Source organism: Dipodomys spectabilis, unplaced genomic scaffold, assembly GCF_019054845.1.
Source record: "Dipodomys spectabilis isolate Male_0828 unplaced genomic scaffold, ASM1905484v1 ptg000173l, whole genome shotgun sequence".
Lineage (NCBI taxonomy): Eukaryota > Metazoa > Chordata > Mammalia > Rodentia > Heteromyidae > Dipodomys > Dipodomys spectabilis.
Window position 1 is genome coordinate 2,064,226 of NW_024870850.1, and position 14,678 is coordinate 2,078,903.

Sequence of the window (14,678 nt, forward strand, 5' to 3'; positions counted from 1 at the left end):
AGTTCTTTTTTTACTTCTTTCCTTTTTTCTTTGGTTTATTCCCTCTGTCACTGTTTTTGATTTCTGTACCCAGTGTCTTATATAAAAGTTCATCTGATTTGGGGAGGGGAAGAGGAAGCACAGAAATGATGGAGTGAAATCCACTAGACACTAAGTTGGAAATGAACTATACAACTTGCTGGGGATGGAGGTTAGGAAGGGAAAAACTGGGAGAGAATGAGGGAGGAAAGAAATGTACTCATTACCTGACTATGTATGTGTATATCACCTTTATAATAACATTTTAAAATCTAAAAAATAAAAAAGAGGTTAGAGTGTGGGGAAAATCCACTATTTGGCTCACCCAAGACCTTTCTCATTTGAGGCATTCTAGAAATCCAGGGCCAAAGCCTGTCATGTGAATGTTCTGATAAACTTCTTCAAGGCTTCCTTAATATCTCTGTTTCTCAGGCTGTAGATAAATGGGTTCATCATGGGAGGGACCACCGTGTACATCAGTGAAGCCACTGCAATCATCCTGGATGAGTCCATAACTGCAGAACTAATGTACACCCCAAAAGCCGTCCCATAGAACAAGGAGACTACAGAGAGGTGAGACCCACAGGTGGAGAAAGCTTTTGATGTGCCCCCAGCTGAAGATGGCATTCGCAGAAGACAGGAGACAATTTTAATATAAGAGAAAAGAATTCCAATGAGAGGCACCCCACCCAATAGAGTGGTCACTGTGTATACCAGGATGTTATTGATCAGGGTGTCAGAGCAGGAGAGCTTGAGAACCTGGTCAAGTTCACAGAAGAAGTGGAGGATGGTGAGATCTGTGCAGAAGGACAGACGTAAGATCATCAGACTATGAAGGAGGGCATCCCCAACACTAATGGACAAGGAGACTAGGATTAATGCCACACACAGGCAAGGGTTCATGATGACCGTGTAGCTCAGAGGATGGCAGATGGCCACATAACGATCATAGGCCATTGCTGCAAGCAGGAAGTTTTCCAACCCAGCAAACATTAACACGAAGCAGGCCTGAGTGAGGCATCCTGCATAACTGATGGCCTTGTTCTGTCTCTTGAGGTTCACCAGCATCTTGGGGATGGTACTGGTGCTGAAACAGATGTCAGTGAAGGAGAGATTGGAGAGGAAGAAGTACATGGGGGTGTGGAGGTGGGAGTCGGAGCTGACAGCCAGGATGATGAGCAGATTTCCGAGCACTGTGACCAGATACAGGAACAGGAACAGCCCAAAGAGGATGGGCTGCAGGTCTGGGTCATCAGACAGTCCCAGGAGGAGAAATTCTGTGATAGCAGTTTGATTATGTGAGTCCATGTTCTTTAGGAAACTTAGGGGGAGGAGGAAAAAAAGAGGTGACAAATCAGAAAAAAATAAACAGATGAACCAGGATCCTTTTTTTAATTTAAAACTTTAATATAATTACGTTTGCTTATTTGGTTATAGTAGTTTTTAACTATGTAAAATTATTTGTATTTGCATTTCTACCCCCAATAAATTTGGAAAACACTCTCAATCAATTCTGTGGCATTTAGTCCATGTATTGTGGTGTATAGCCATCACCCCAAAAGAAAATGCTATGTTATACTATAAAATTCTTCTTTTATATACCACTAGTCTCTGGAAACCAACTACTGACCAGTAGAGTCATAAAGTAAGCAATTTTCTTTTTCTTTAAATTGTTATTGTACAGTTGATATACAAAAAGGTTACAGTTACAGCCGGGCGCTGGTGGCTCACGCCTGTAATCCTAGCTACTCAGGAGGCTGAGATCTGAGGATCGTGGTTCAAAGCCAGCCCGGGCAGGAGAGACCGTGAGACTCCTATCTCGAATAAACCGCCAGAAAACCGGAAGTGGCGCTGTAGCTCAAGTGGTAGAGCGCTCGCCTTGAGCTGAGGAGCTGAGGGACAGCGCCCAGGCCCAGAGTTCAAGCCCCATGACCGACAAAAAAAAATAAATAAATAAAAAAAGGTTACAGTTACATGAATCAGGTAATGAGTAATGAGTACAATTCTTTTTGACTCATATCTCCCCTTCCTTCCCTCTCTCTTGGTTTTTCCCATCCATCCCCACCCCCAAGATATCCAGTTCATTTTCCACATAGTCTAGTGAGTATCACTGTTGTATTTGTTCATCCTTATTCCACCTTTTATATGCCTTCCCTTCCCATCTCAAATACAAACTAACAAACAAGACAAAAGGAAAAGAAAACAAAAACAGCAATATCATTTGTCATGTCTCAGTGAGCATGCATATACCATTACTTTATAAAACTCCTTACCCAATAGCCATTCTGCACTTCTAGTATGATACAATCTTTTCTGTGAAAAACTCCAGAATTTCTGGTATGGTTTATTATAGAAGAGATACGATAAGTGGGACTAAATTTAGGAAAATTAAAGGCAGAACATCTCTGGTAAGATTGGGGGGGGGGGAGGGAGGATGGGAAGGGATGGGAAGGGTAAACAAAGGAGGAGGCTACAATGCTTGATAAGAAATGTACTCACTATCTTGCCCATGTAATTGTAACTCCTCTGTACAGTATATTCCCAATAAAAAAAAGATAACTGTAAATGTCAGGGAACTTTTCATCAATCAGCTTCTAGGTAGACAGCTCAAGTTATCCGCTCCTAATTGTCATGTCTTCAACACACAGCAGTGTAGGATGAACTGATAGACAAGGACATGTCACTCTTGTCAAAACAGACTAGTAGGAGATCTCAGATTACCTGGGGGTCCACAGTAATAACTGGCATTCAGTTCCCTGGACAAGATGGAGAAGATGGTTTGGGGGAACAAAAGGAGTGAGAAGCATATGGCTGCCAGTGTAGAATGGGGGCTTGCTCCCCACTCAGGCTTCGGGGCTCTGCCTGTGGCTCTGATTAAAGCTATTGAATGGAGACACGTTTGGGGAGAGTGTTTGTAGGCTCTGTGGCCCTTGGGGTTTTCATATCCACAGTTCCTCATTAAGGGAACTTTCTGGGTCTCCTATGACTGTGGGGCAGCATGGATCCTTAAAGAGCCAGGCTGGAAGAGGAAGTATTTGGATTTTTTAAAATTATTTTTATTAGACAATTATACAGAGGTGTTGGCAATTAAGAAAGCAGTTTATGAATACAATATATCTTAGCCAGGTGCCGGTGGCTCATGCCTGTCATCCTAGCTACTCAAGAAGCTGAGATCTGAGTATGGCGGTTCAAAGCCAGCCCGAGCAGGAAAGTCCATGAGACTCTTATCTCCAATAAAAACCACTAGAAAACTGGAAGTGGCACTGTGGCTCAAACGGTAGAGTGCTCACCTTGAGCTGAAGAGCACAGGGACAGCACCCAAGCCCAAAGTTCAAGCCCCACGACCTACCAAGAAAAAAACAACAACTCTATTTTGGCATGGATAATTTTTCACTTATATGCACCAACACATATATAAGTACACATACACACATGACAATTCATAGATGAAAATTAGGAATCTGGGTTATCCATGTTGCAGAAAAATCACAAATCTTTAGAAAAGTCGTGAATCTGTGGTACAAGGTAGCATTGTGATTAGAGCTGTCCACTTGTAGGCATCTAATAAACACTATAAAGTCCAAAAAAAGTTTCAAATACTTAAATCACCAATATATGTGTATGTGTATGTACATGCATGTGTGTGTGTGAATGTGAGTGAACTGGATTTTACTATTTAGCCCTGGCTGGCCTTAATATATATACATATATGTGTATAAATGAATATAAGTATATGTAAATAAAGAATTCATATATTCCAAAGACCACTACTCTGTTTACAGAAAAGCCTGTTTGCAGCTGGGGCAGGGGTAAAGTGTTAAATTTCTTATCTAACATACAGAAAGCCTTAGGACCCATTCTCTAGCATCCCAAATACACACAGCACTATTAAGGATTAGTTTTTTTTATTTTTTGAATATTTTTGTAATTTTTTATTTTTTTTTATTTTAAAGATACTGTACAGACTTTCTGTACATTCCCTTACAGATAATGAGTACATTTCCTATGGAGCATTGTTACCCCCTCCTTTTTTCCCCTACCATCCCTGCCCTCCCCATCTCACCAACTTTTCCCTCCCTTCCCCCAAAGTTGTAAAGTTCATTTTCAACATAGTGTCTTGTACATCTCATTGTTACAATGGGTCAACCTGTATCCTTATTTCAGTATTTTGTTATTTCCCTTCCCCTCCCCAAATTATAAAAATATATATACAAGATGTAGAGCACTGGAATCAAATACAGTGAAAACATGGGGAAAGAACATAGAAAGAAAACAATCACATAGTACATTATAAGGACATTAAAAATAGCAGCAACAAAGAGAAAATCTCTTGTGTTCCTATCTTGGGGTTCATTTCACTTAGGATCATCTTATATGGTCATATATGTGTAACTTTTGACCTTTTCTACTTGTCAGGTTAAGATTATCCTAGACATATGCTAGCTATTGCAAATAAGGGACCTAGGTTTCTTTGGACCTGGTTTACTTCACTTATTACAATTTTTCCAAATCTTTCCATTTCCTAACAAATTCTGATGGAGGCATAGAACTCTAGTGTGTGTGTGTGTGTGTGTGTGTGTGTGTGTGTGTGTGTGTGTGTGTGTGTGTATCTCACATTTTCTTGATCTGTTCATCTACTGAGGGGCATCTGGTTGGTTCCATATCCTAGCTATGAAGAATAATGCTGAGACAAACATAGTTGTGCTGGTAGGTTTAGTATGGCCTTGTGATTGCCCAAAAGTGGGAATGCTGGATCATAGGGGAGCTCTACGTAGAGTCCTTTGAGGAACCTCCATACTGCTTTCCAAAGTGGTTGAACAAGTTTACGCACTCCCACCAACAATGTGGTAGAGTTCCTTTTTGACCACATCCCTTCTAGCATCTGTTGTTATTAGATTTCTTGATTATAGCTATTCTAACTGGGTGAGAGGGAATCTCAATGTTGTTTTGATTTGCATTTCTTTTATTGCTAAAGAAGTTGAGCATTTCTGAGAATGGCCAGATTTCTGCTCTTAAAAGTTCCCTTTCTCATAACTGGGCACAGGTGGCTCATGCCTGTAATCCTAGCTATTCAGGAGGCTGAGATTTGAGGATCAGAGTTTGAAGGCAGGCCAGGCAGAAAAGTCCCCATGAGACTCTTATCTCCAATTAACCACTCAAAAACTGGAAGAGAAGCTGTGGTTCAAGTTGTAGAGTGCTAGCCTTGAGTACAAAGAGGCTCGAGGACAGCATGTAAGCCCTGAGTTCAAGCCCTATAAGCAAAAAAAAAAAAAAAAATTCCTTTCTCATCCAGCCACTGGGATTTCAAGGATGCTAGCTGAAGGCCAGTCAAGGCAGAAAAGATGACCAGATTCCATCTCCCAAACAATCCATAAAAAGTAGGACTGGAGATGTGGCTCAAGTAATAGAGCACAAAGTCAAGCAAGCATGAGACCCTGACTTTAAATTCTAGTACCAAAACAAAAGGAGCATAGGGAAATTCTACGTTTTTAGTCTTTTGAGGAACCTTCATACTGCTTTACAGAGTGGTTGAACAGGTTTACACTCCTACCAACAGTGCAGTAGAGTTCACTTTTGGCCACATCCCTGCCAGTACCTACTATTGTTTATTTTCTTGATAATGGCCATTCTAACTGAGGAGTGGTGGAATCTTAATTTGGTTTTGATCTTCATTTCTTTCATGGCCAAAGATGTTGAACATTTCCTCATGAGTCTATTGGCTATTCTCATTTCCTTTCCAAAGAAATCTCTTTTTAATTCTTTAGCCCACTTATTAATGGGGTAGTTGTTTCTTTGGGGATGTTTTTATTGGGGGGTTTAATTTTTTAGCTCTAAGTATATTTTGGATATAAGGACCTTGTCTATTATATAGCTAGTAAAGATCTTCTCCAAATCTGTGGGCTTTCTATTGATCTTGCTAGCTATGTCCTTTGCATGCAGAAATTCTGCAGTTTATTGCAGTCCCATTTATTCATCCTTTCTTTGATTTGTTGTGCTTCTGGGTCTTTATTTAGGAAGTTTTGACCTGTGCCAAAAGGAGCCCTAGTGTATCCCTTATACCTTCCTGTAATATTTTCAGGCTGTCTGCTATGACCTCGAGGTCTTTGATCCATTTGGAGTTATTCTGGTACAGGGTGATATATTAGGGACTAACTTTAGTTTTCTACAAATGTACAGCCAGTTCTGCCAGCACCATTTGTTGAAGAGGCTATCTTTCTTCTATCTGATAATTTTGGCTCCTTATCAAAGATTAGATGATCATAGGTCTGAAATCTTGAGGATAGAGGTACAAGGCCAACTAGTGCAAAAAAAAAAAAGTTTGCTAGACTCCATTGCCAAAATAACCAGTAAAATGCAGGGCTGGAGGTGTGGCTCAAATGGAACAGTGACAGCCTAGTAAGCACCAGGCACTAAGTTCAAAGCACTGAGCAAATGCAAGGGTATTTTTGTTTTTGTTATTGTTTTTAACTGTCATTAAGGCTCACTGCATTTTAAATGTATACTTTATTAAAGATTGCAATGTAGGGGCTGGGAAGTTGGCTCAGTGGTAGAGTGCTTGCCTTGCATGCATGAGGCCCTGGGTTCCATTCCTCAGCACCACATCAGGAGAAAAAGCCAGAAGTGGTGCTGTGGCTCAAGTGGTAGAGCACTAGCCTTGAGCTGAAGAGCTGAGGAACAGCGCCCAGGCCCAGAGTTCAGGCCCCATGACCGACAAAAAAAAAACACAAAAAAACAAAGATTGCAATGTATTTGTGTGATCGATTCTGAATGTCAAAACATGAAATCCCTGGTTGGAAACAAAATATTTATACAGTTTTTGTCTTTAAGTTTATTGCACTCATATAAGACTATAATAGCTATTCATGTTCACTTTTGATCTATAGATACACTGACTCACATATTTCATCTTTTTGCTTTCAGAGAGGTGAAGAGAGCTTCTTTTTTATTTTATGAAAATAAAAATCTTTATTTTCATTTGTTCCAAGGCTTGGGAAGGGCTCCAGGGTGGTTAGTTAGGAAGTTTCCCAATGGCTAGAAGAAGCAGCTCAGGCGAAAACCCTGATGTCCAGCGAGGCAGAGATGGCCCCTCAAAGGCTGCTGGACTTGGGTTTTCTAGTCGTGTTTGAGGGTGAGACATTCGCAAAGATACTCGCCCAGCTGGGCGTGAGGGGCCGCTCCCAGCCTGCAAAGGTTGGTTAAGTGGTCGCCAATCTTCTTGATGAGCTTCACCTCTTCATCCAAGAAGTGGTTCTCCAAGAAGTTACAGAGATGGGGGTCTGTGCGGGCAGAACCCAAGGCATGAAGATCCACAATGACTTGGTTCAGGTTCTTCTCCTGGGCCAGGGCGGCTTCCATGGCTTCCATGGTTTTACCACCCCTCATCCTGAGAAGGTTTCTGCACATCTTGGAACAGCATGCGGCTGCCACGCTGGTTTTGCATCTTCAGGCGGCGCTGGGCACCCTCACGCTTCTCCTTCGCCAACTCGCGGAAGAAGTGGCCCACGCCACTTATAGTGGCCAAGAAAGAGGTAGGTGTAGGAGGCCCGCAGATGTAAGTTGACCAGTCTGTTGAAGGCAGCCTCCACCTCGGTGGAGTAATGACAAATCTGGGAGGTCATGGCTGGTCGTCGATACAGAACTAACCACAGGGGGGAAAAAACGGCGTTGGTTGGTCCTGGAAGCAGGAGAGTGGCAAGAAGATGAGGGTCCGAGGTGGTGAGCAGAGAGGCAGTTGATGATGGAAAGGAAGAGCCCCCGGGTCTGATCCATCCAAACATTGTTGAAGCAAGTCACAGATTCGCCGGAGTGCTGCTGAAGAGAGCTTCTTGTAGGCAGAATATCCAATTCTTGTAGACAGAAGCCCATTTGTATCATTTCATAGAAGAACTTAGAGCATTTGTTTTCCAGTTATTGTAGATATGTAAAGCCTTAGTCCTATTCTCTTGTTCAGTTTCTTCTACTCATATTGAGATTTGTCTGTCCTATTCTTCCGCTTCGGCTCATCTGTGTAGCTAAATGGTTAATTCTGTGATAGCACTAATAGTTTACTAGTTGTTTTTCCTTGTCTGCTTTACCATAGATTTTCTACTACCATCTATTTTCCTGGTCTTCCCCAGGATTAGAGATGAGCATAGCTATTTCATTTCATTGCCTTTCTATACCTTTGTCTTTCTCTTCTCTTTTGCTTTGGATATTGGAAAAATACAAAATAGTTGTCCATTTGTCTTCTTAAGCTTTTTAAGGCTGTGATTTCCCCTTTCATTCTCCTTTCCTTCCTTCTCTGCTTCCTTCCTACCTTCTTTTCTTCTTTCTATTCCTTTCTTCTTTCCTTCCTTCCTTCTTTGCTCCTCCTCGCTCCTCCTTCCTACCTCCCTTTCTTCCTTTATTCCTTCCTTCCCTTTCTCCTTTCCTTTTTCTTCCTCACTCCCATTCTTCTCCCCTCTCTTTCTGTTTTCTTTCTCTCTTTCCTTCTCTCTCTTTATCACTCTCTTTCTATAATCAAGATATTTCAAAAAGAAAAACCTCAACTTCAAGTCAAATACCTTTCTTCCCCTTGATCTAAAATATATCCTTGAGGCTTTCAGCTGTATTTTTATTAGCACACATTTTTATTTATGATTATGTTTTTACGCATTCCAGCAACAGATGTATGGAAACAGAACTATAGCAACATAAAGCAACAAAGATGTGGGAAAACATCTTTCGGACTGTATGAAGAATTTCTATTTATTTTTCCTTTAAAAATTTTTCTATATCTTTTTTATATCTTTAAGTGGTTGTACAAGGAAGTTCTCATTCTACAAACAGTGTATGAATACAGTGTCTGATAACATTGTCACCCATCACTTCAAACTCACCCCTTCTCTCACTTTTCTTTTCTTCTTCTTTTTTAAAATTGGTATTAGGTGATTACATAAATTTTACATATTTCACAGTATTGTGGAATAGTGATACTTAAAGTCGCAAACACATTTTAACCTTCACAAGGCAAATTGTCATTATCATGGTCTATATAGTTTATGAGTTCTATGAGCCTTGACAATACAATTATTTCTTCCACATCAGGTGATACTTACATTTCTTTCCTCTTGCTAGGTGGAAGCTCTTCCCTCTCATTTGTCCCTTCCCATCACCGTCTTTGGGTTGCTTAGTTCATTTTCATCTATGTCCAGTGCAGCTGATGGGCCCTCTGTTGTATGTTTTTCCATTTCCCACTGATTCTGTGTCCTCCTCCTAGCTTCCCTCCGTTGTATATATATATATATATATATATATATATATATATATATATATATATATATATATATACATACATACCATATATATATATATACATACATATATAAGTGTATATATATATATATATATATATATATATATATATATACCATATATGTGGTCAATAACACGGTTCAGTTGTATTTCTACTGAACAGATTAATGATTCATGTCCAAGATAGCTCTTGCTTTTCTTAAATATCTCTATTTCTCTGATAAAATTTTATATAGCATTCATATTTTACAATTTTGTGCAAACATCCATATATCTTTTATGGGAGCTTATTGACCTTTGAATTTTATTTTTGGTGGTTCTGCATACTTTTAATTTACCAGCTATTGTCAATATTTTTATGGGAGAGTTCCGGGAAGATGGCGGAGGAGAAGCTGGAATCTGAACAAGCTCTTGCATAGAAAACAGTTTCAGAGTTCCAGTGAACAGTCCCAAGCCAGAGAATCACACCAAGTGTGCCATCACAGGACAGAGAGTTAGTCAAGAGAGGGGAAGCCAAGCAGACACATCTGAGCGCCTGCCAGCAGCTGCTGCTACGGCGGCAGGGTCGCAGCGGCGACCACAGCCGAGGCCATACCTGAGCGCTCACACAGAGAGTCCGGGACGAAGGAGCCAGACGCAGCGGACGAGCGGATTCTACTCAACACCAGCAAGAACCGACAAGGAGCGCACAACTTCATCCTGCACTTTGCAGACCAGAGACGAACCGGGATCCAAGACTCGGCGTGAGTAGAAGCCCCACTTCCTCACTCCTTCTCTGGGAGCAGAGGAGGGAAGGCCACCCCTCCCCCCCCAGCACCGGTGATCTCCATCTTGGATACCGACAAAGCTCGGAGGAGCGGCTAGCTCCAGCTCAGGCCTTGGAATAAAACGAGTCATTTAGCAGGTCACAAGAACTTAACGGCGAAGTGACCTCACAGACTCAGTTCCATCCAGGGAAAAGCCACCCAGCTCAGGCGCCAGCCATTGGAGTGGCTCTCCTCAGTGGGTAAACAGAGCCAGAGGCTGCCCCTCCCTCTAGCAGCCACCACAATCAATTGAAAAACAGAAACCCTGAGAATGGCTCCAGGCTGGGTGCTGTGAGTTTTTTTTCACAAAATAGCCCCAGGGAAAAGCTACTGTTCCTTGAAAGACCTCAACTTTACCCAGAACCTAGCCTCATCACTGCATCCCCCTCTTTTGTGATTCTCAAAGCAGATCACCCTCCCAGTAAACTAACCTGGGAGGGGGATCTCAAAATCTTGGGTAAAGCAGAGCATTTTTCTGCCTGTTCCAACAAACTGACTTAAGAAACCAATCAAGCCACAGGACCTCAAGCTGACCAGAGACTCCAACCAGACTCTGGTTACAGACAAAAGGGAGATACAGGACTCTTCCCACCCCTCCCCCAAAAAAAAAAAAAAAAAAAAATCAAAGAACTTTTTTTTTCTTCTTCTTCTTTTCTTTTTTTCTTTTTTTTGTTTTGTTTTTTTTTTCGTTTTTTGTTACCTTATATATATAAAAAAATTTTTTTTGCTTTTCTAAAACTTTTATTAATCTTTAATTTTTGCCTCTTCTGAAAAAATAATTGTTTTCCATTAACTTTTTTTTTCTCCTCTTATAATTTTTATTTTAGGAATACGTGAATGTGCGTTCTCCTTTCTTTTCTTCTCTTCTTTCTCTTTTCCTTTCATTCTTAATTATCTTTTTGTTTTTATTCTAGCTCTACTGAACTTCTGATCTTTTCTTCTCACTTTCCTATCCTTTCCATCTTTTCCTCTTTGTTCATCTTTATGTGACTTAACTCTTGTCCTGCACATCATCAGATAAACCCGTAGTTAACCAGTAGACCCTATCCCCCATTGTGTACACACTTAATCCACAAACTTACTACTCAATTCAAAACCTCTGAGACTTAAATTCATTAATAGCAGTACTACCTCTTTATACCTATATAATATTTTAAGCATTTTTTTAAAGTTTTTCTCATCTCCTCTATGTCGCTCCCTTTCTCTCAACATATTCATATTCCTCTATAAATAGATGGTCTTTTAATCTCTAAAATAACATTAATTTTTATGTTTCTATTTTTTTTTCTGGTCTCTTTTCATTCCCCTTTCCCTTTCTTCTTTTTCTCTCTCTCTCTACTTGCATCCTACCCAACCTATTTTATGCACTGTGATTAGGACATAGTTAACTCTCCCTGTGCCTCCCAACACCAATCTATTCCTATTTTTTACCCACATCTCTTCCTAACCCTAATAATTTCTGGTTTTCCAAATTCTTCTCTGTGGTTCGAAGTCCTTTAACATATACTTGTTTGATGTCGAATAGATGTATCTGTTGAACTAGATTGTATCTGTAGACTATTGACTGTACAAATGCAAACTTTGGTTGATGGTTGCCTTAAGATAGTGTTCTAGCACAAAACTGGTGCTATCTTCATCTCAAATGGGCAGAGTAAGCCGGAAAAACACAAGAAAAATGGCAAATTCGGGTATCTGAATTCCCAATCCTGATAATCAGGGGTTAGAACAGATAATGAATAATCCAGAGGAGAGTTCCCAAACAGCTCTACAAACACTGCTGGCAAACATGATAAATGAAAAGTTTGACAACGTACAAAGGACTCTGTATGAGCGTGATAGGGAGAGAGAGGAGGCATCCCAGAAGTTTATACAAGAATATCATAAGCGTGAGGAAGCTACTCAAAAACTGATACAGGATTTGCGTGAACAACTTGAGAATAGTCAAAGAGAAAGGGAGGAATGGTGTGAGCAGGCTGAGAACACTCAAAGAGATCTGCAGGAATCCCACGAACGGGAGGAAGCTAATCAAAGAGTAATACAGGAATTGAGAGACCAGTTAGAGAACACACAAAGATCACTAAAGGCATTCATGGAATCCATTAACAAAGAGCTGAAGGAAGTCAGGGAGACCACAAAGGGAATGCTGAATGGAACCCAACAGAAGGAATGGGAGCCCAAAGAAACCATAACCAATCAACTAAGTGATTTGAGGACAAACACTGAACACCAAATTAAGGAAGTAAAGAAATTCATACAAGACCTAAAACAGAGCTTCAACAAAGAACTTGAAGCCATCAAAGCTGACCAACTAGAAGGAAAAGAGATAAAAAACAAAGTAGAGAGTCTTGACAGCAGGTTAGACCATGCAGAAGATCGAATCTCAGGGATTGAAGACAGCCTAGATATTATAGAGAAAGAACATACAACCATCCAAGACAAGTCCAAGAAATATGATAGATCTATCCAACACCTGGAAGACACCATCAGAAGGCCTAATCTAAGGATAATGGGTGTAGAGGAGCACCTAGAAACAGAAGATAATGGTCTAGGAAATCTGTTTAACAGGATCCTAGCAGAGAACTTCCCAAACATGCAAAAAGATAGGCCTGTCCAGATACAAGAAGCCTTTAGAACCCCAAATAGACCAGACCAGAATAGGACATCCCACCGTCACATTATAATCCACACAGGATCAACTCAGAACAAGGAAAAGATCCTTAAAGCTGTCAGAGAGAAAAGGGTAATCACTTATAAAGGGAAACCAATTAGAATCACCTCAGATTTCTCAGCAGAGACAATCAAAGCAAGAAGAGCCTGGAATGATGTATTCCATGCCCTAAAAACAAACAACTATCAACCAAGAATACTGTACCCAGCTAAACTCTCCTTCATAACTGAAGGCCAAATAAAAACCTTCCATAGCAAAGAAAAATTGAAACAATACATCTCCACCAAACCAGCCCTACAAAAGATTCTTAAAGATGTCCTACACATAGAAAACCAACAAGACCGCAATAAAGGCCAAGAAACTGCACCCAAACTGAGAATCCAAGAACCATAGGAAGAACCCAGTTTTCGCAGCCCCCAAGAAGGTAGATAACATGGCAGGAACTCCCAAATACCTCTCAGTCCTACCTCTTAATGTTAACGGACTGAACTCTCCAATTAAGCGACATAGACTGTCTAGTTGGATTAAAAAACAAGACCCTTCTATCTGCTGCCTGCAGGAGTCACATCTTGCCCGTAAAAACAAACACATTCTCAATGTTAAAGGCCTGAACAAAATCTACCAAACAAACGGACCGCATAAACAGGCGGGAGTTGCAATCCTAATATCAGATAAAATAGACTTCAAATTAAAATTCGTGAAAAGAGATAAAGAAGGTCGCTACATACTAATTAAATGATCTCTCCTTCAGGAGGAAATTACAATTCTAAATATCTATTCGCCAAACAATGGAGCACCCAAATTTATCAAAAAAACACTACTTTCCCTCAAATCCCATATAGATCCAAAGACATTAATTGTTGGGGATTTTAACACACCACTCTCCCCACTAGATAGATCAACTCGGCAAAAACTCAACAGAGAAACCGCAGATCTAAACAGCTGCATAGATCAACTAGACTTAACAGACATTTTACTGAACATTTCACCCAGCAGCATCAGAATACACGTTTTTCTCAGCAGCACATGGAACGTTTTCTAAAATAGACCACATTTTAGGCCACAAAGCAAACTTGTCTAAATTCAGAAACATTGAAGTTATACCTTGCATTCTCTCTGACCACAAGGGAATAAAATTAGAACTCAACACCAAAAGCCACCAAAGAAAGTCCGGTATCACATGGAGGCTGAACAACACACTGCTGAATCATGAGTGGGTCATGGAAGAGATTAGAAAGGAAATTCAAATGTTCATGCTATTCAACAAAAATGAACACACAAAATACCAGCTCCTCTGGGACACAGCAAAGGCAGTACTCAGAGGCAAGTTTATAGCTCTGAGCTCCTACATCAACAAATTGGAGAGATCTGAAACTAACAATTTAATGACACATCTAAACCTCCTTGAAAAAGAGCAGCAAGATAAACCCCAATCCAGTAGACGGAAAGAAATAATCAAAATTAAATCAGAATTAAATGAATTAGAATCCAAAAAAACTATAGAAAGAATCAACAAAACAAAGAGTTGGTTCTTCGAAAAACTTAACAAAATTGACAGACCCTTAGCAAATCTTATCAGAAAAAGAAGAGAACACACCCAAATTAATAAACTCAGAGATGAGAATGGAAACATCACCACGGAAACAACCAAGATTCAGAACATTATAAGGGAATACTTCTCAAAACTTTATGCTAATAAGTTTGAGAACTTGACAGAAATGGACCTCTTCCTAGCAAATATTGACATGCCAAAACTAAACCAAGATGAGTTAAACTATCTTAACAGGCCCATATCAAGCATTGAAATAGAAACAGCAATAAGAGACCTCCCAGCTAAGAAAAGTCCAGGACCAGATGGTTTTACAGCGGAATTTTACAAGGCCTTCAAAGCAGAGCTCACACCAATTCTCCTC

General features: G+C 40.3%; 1 protein-coding gene and 1 pseudogene across 1 annotated transcript; both read right to left on the reverse strand.

The window, feature by feature from the left end:
• Positions 1–393: 393 nt before the first annotated feature.
• LOC122119747 (olfactory receptor 7G2-like) lies at positions 394–1,329 on the reverse strand. Its single transcript, XM_042693792.1, has one exon. The coding sequence runs from the start codon at positions 1,324–1,326 to the stop codon at positions 394–396; it is 933 nt and encodes a 310-aa protein (XP_042549726.1). The 5' UTR covers positions 1,327–1,329.
• A 5,802-nt stretch (positions 1,330–7,131) lies between these two features.
• On the reverse strand, positions 7,132–7,733 carry LOC122119823 (annotated as a pseudogene).
• Between the last annotated feature and the right edge of the window lie 6,945 nt (positions 7,734–14,678).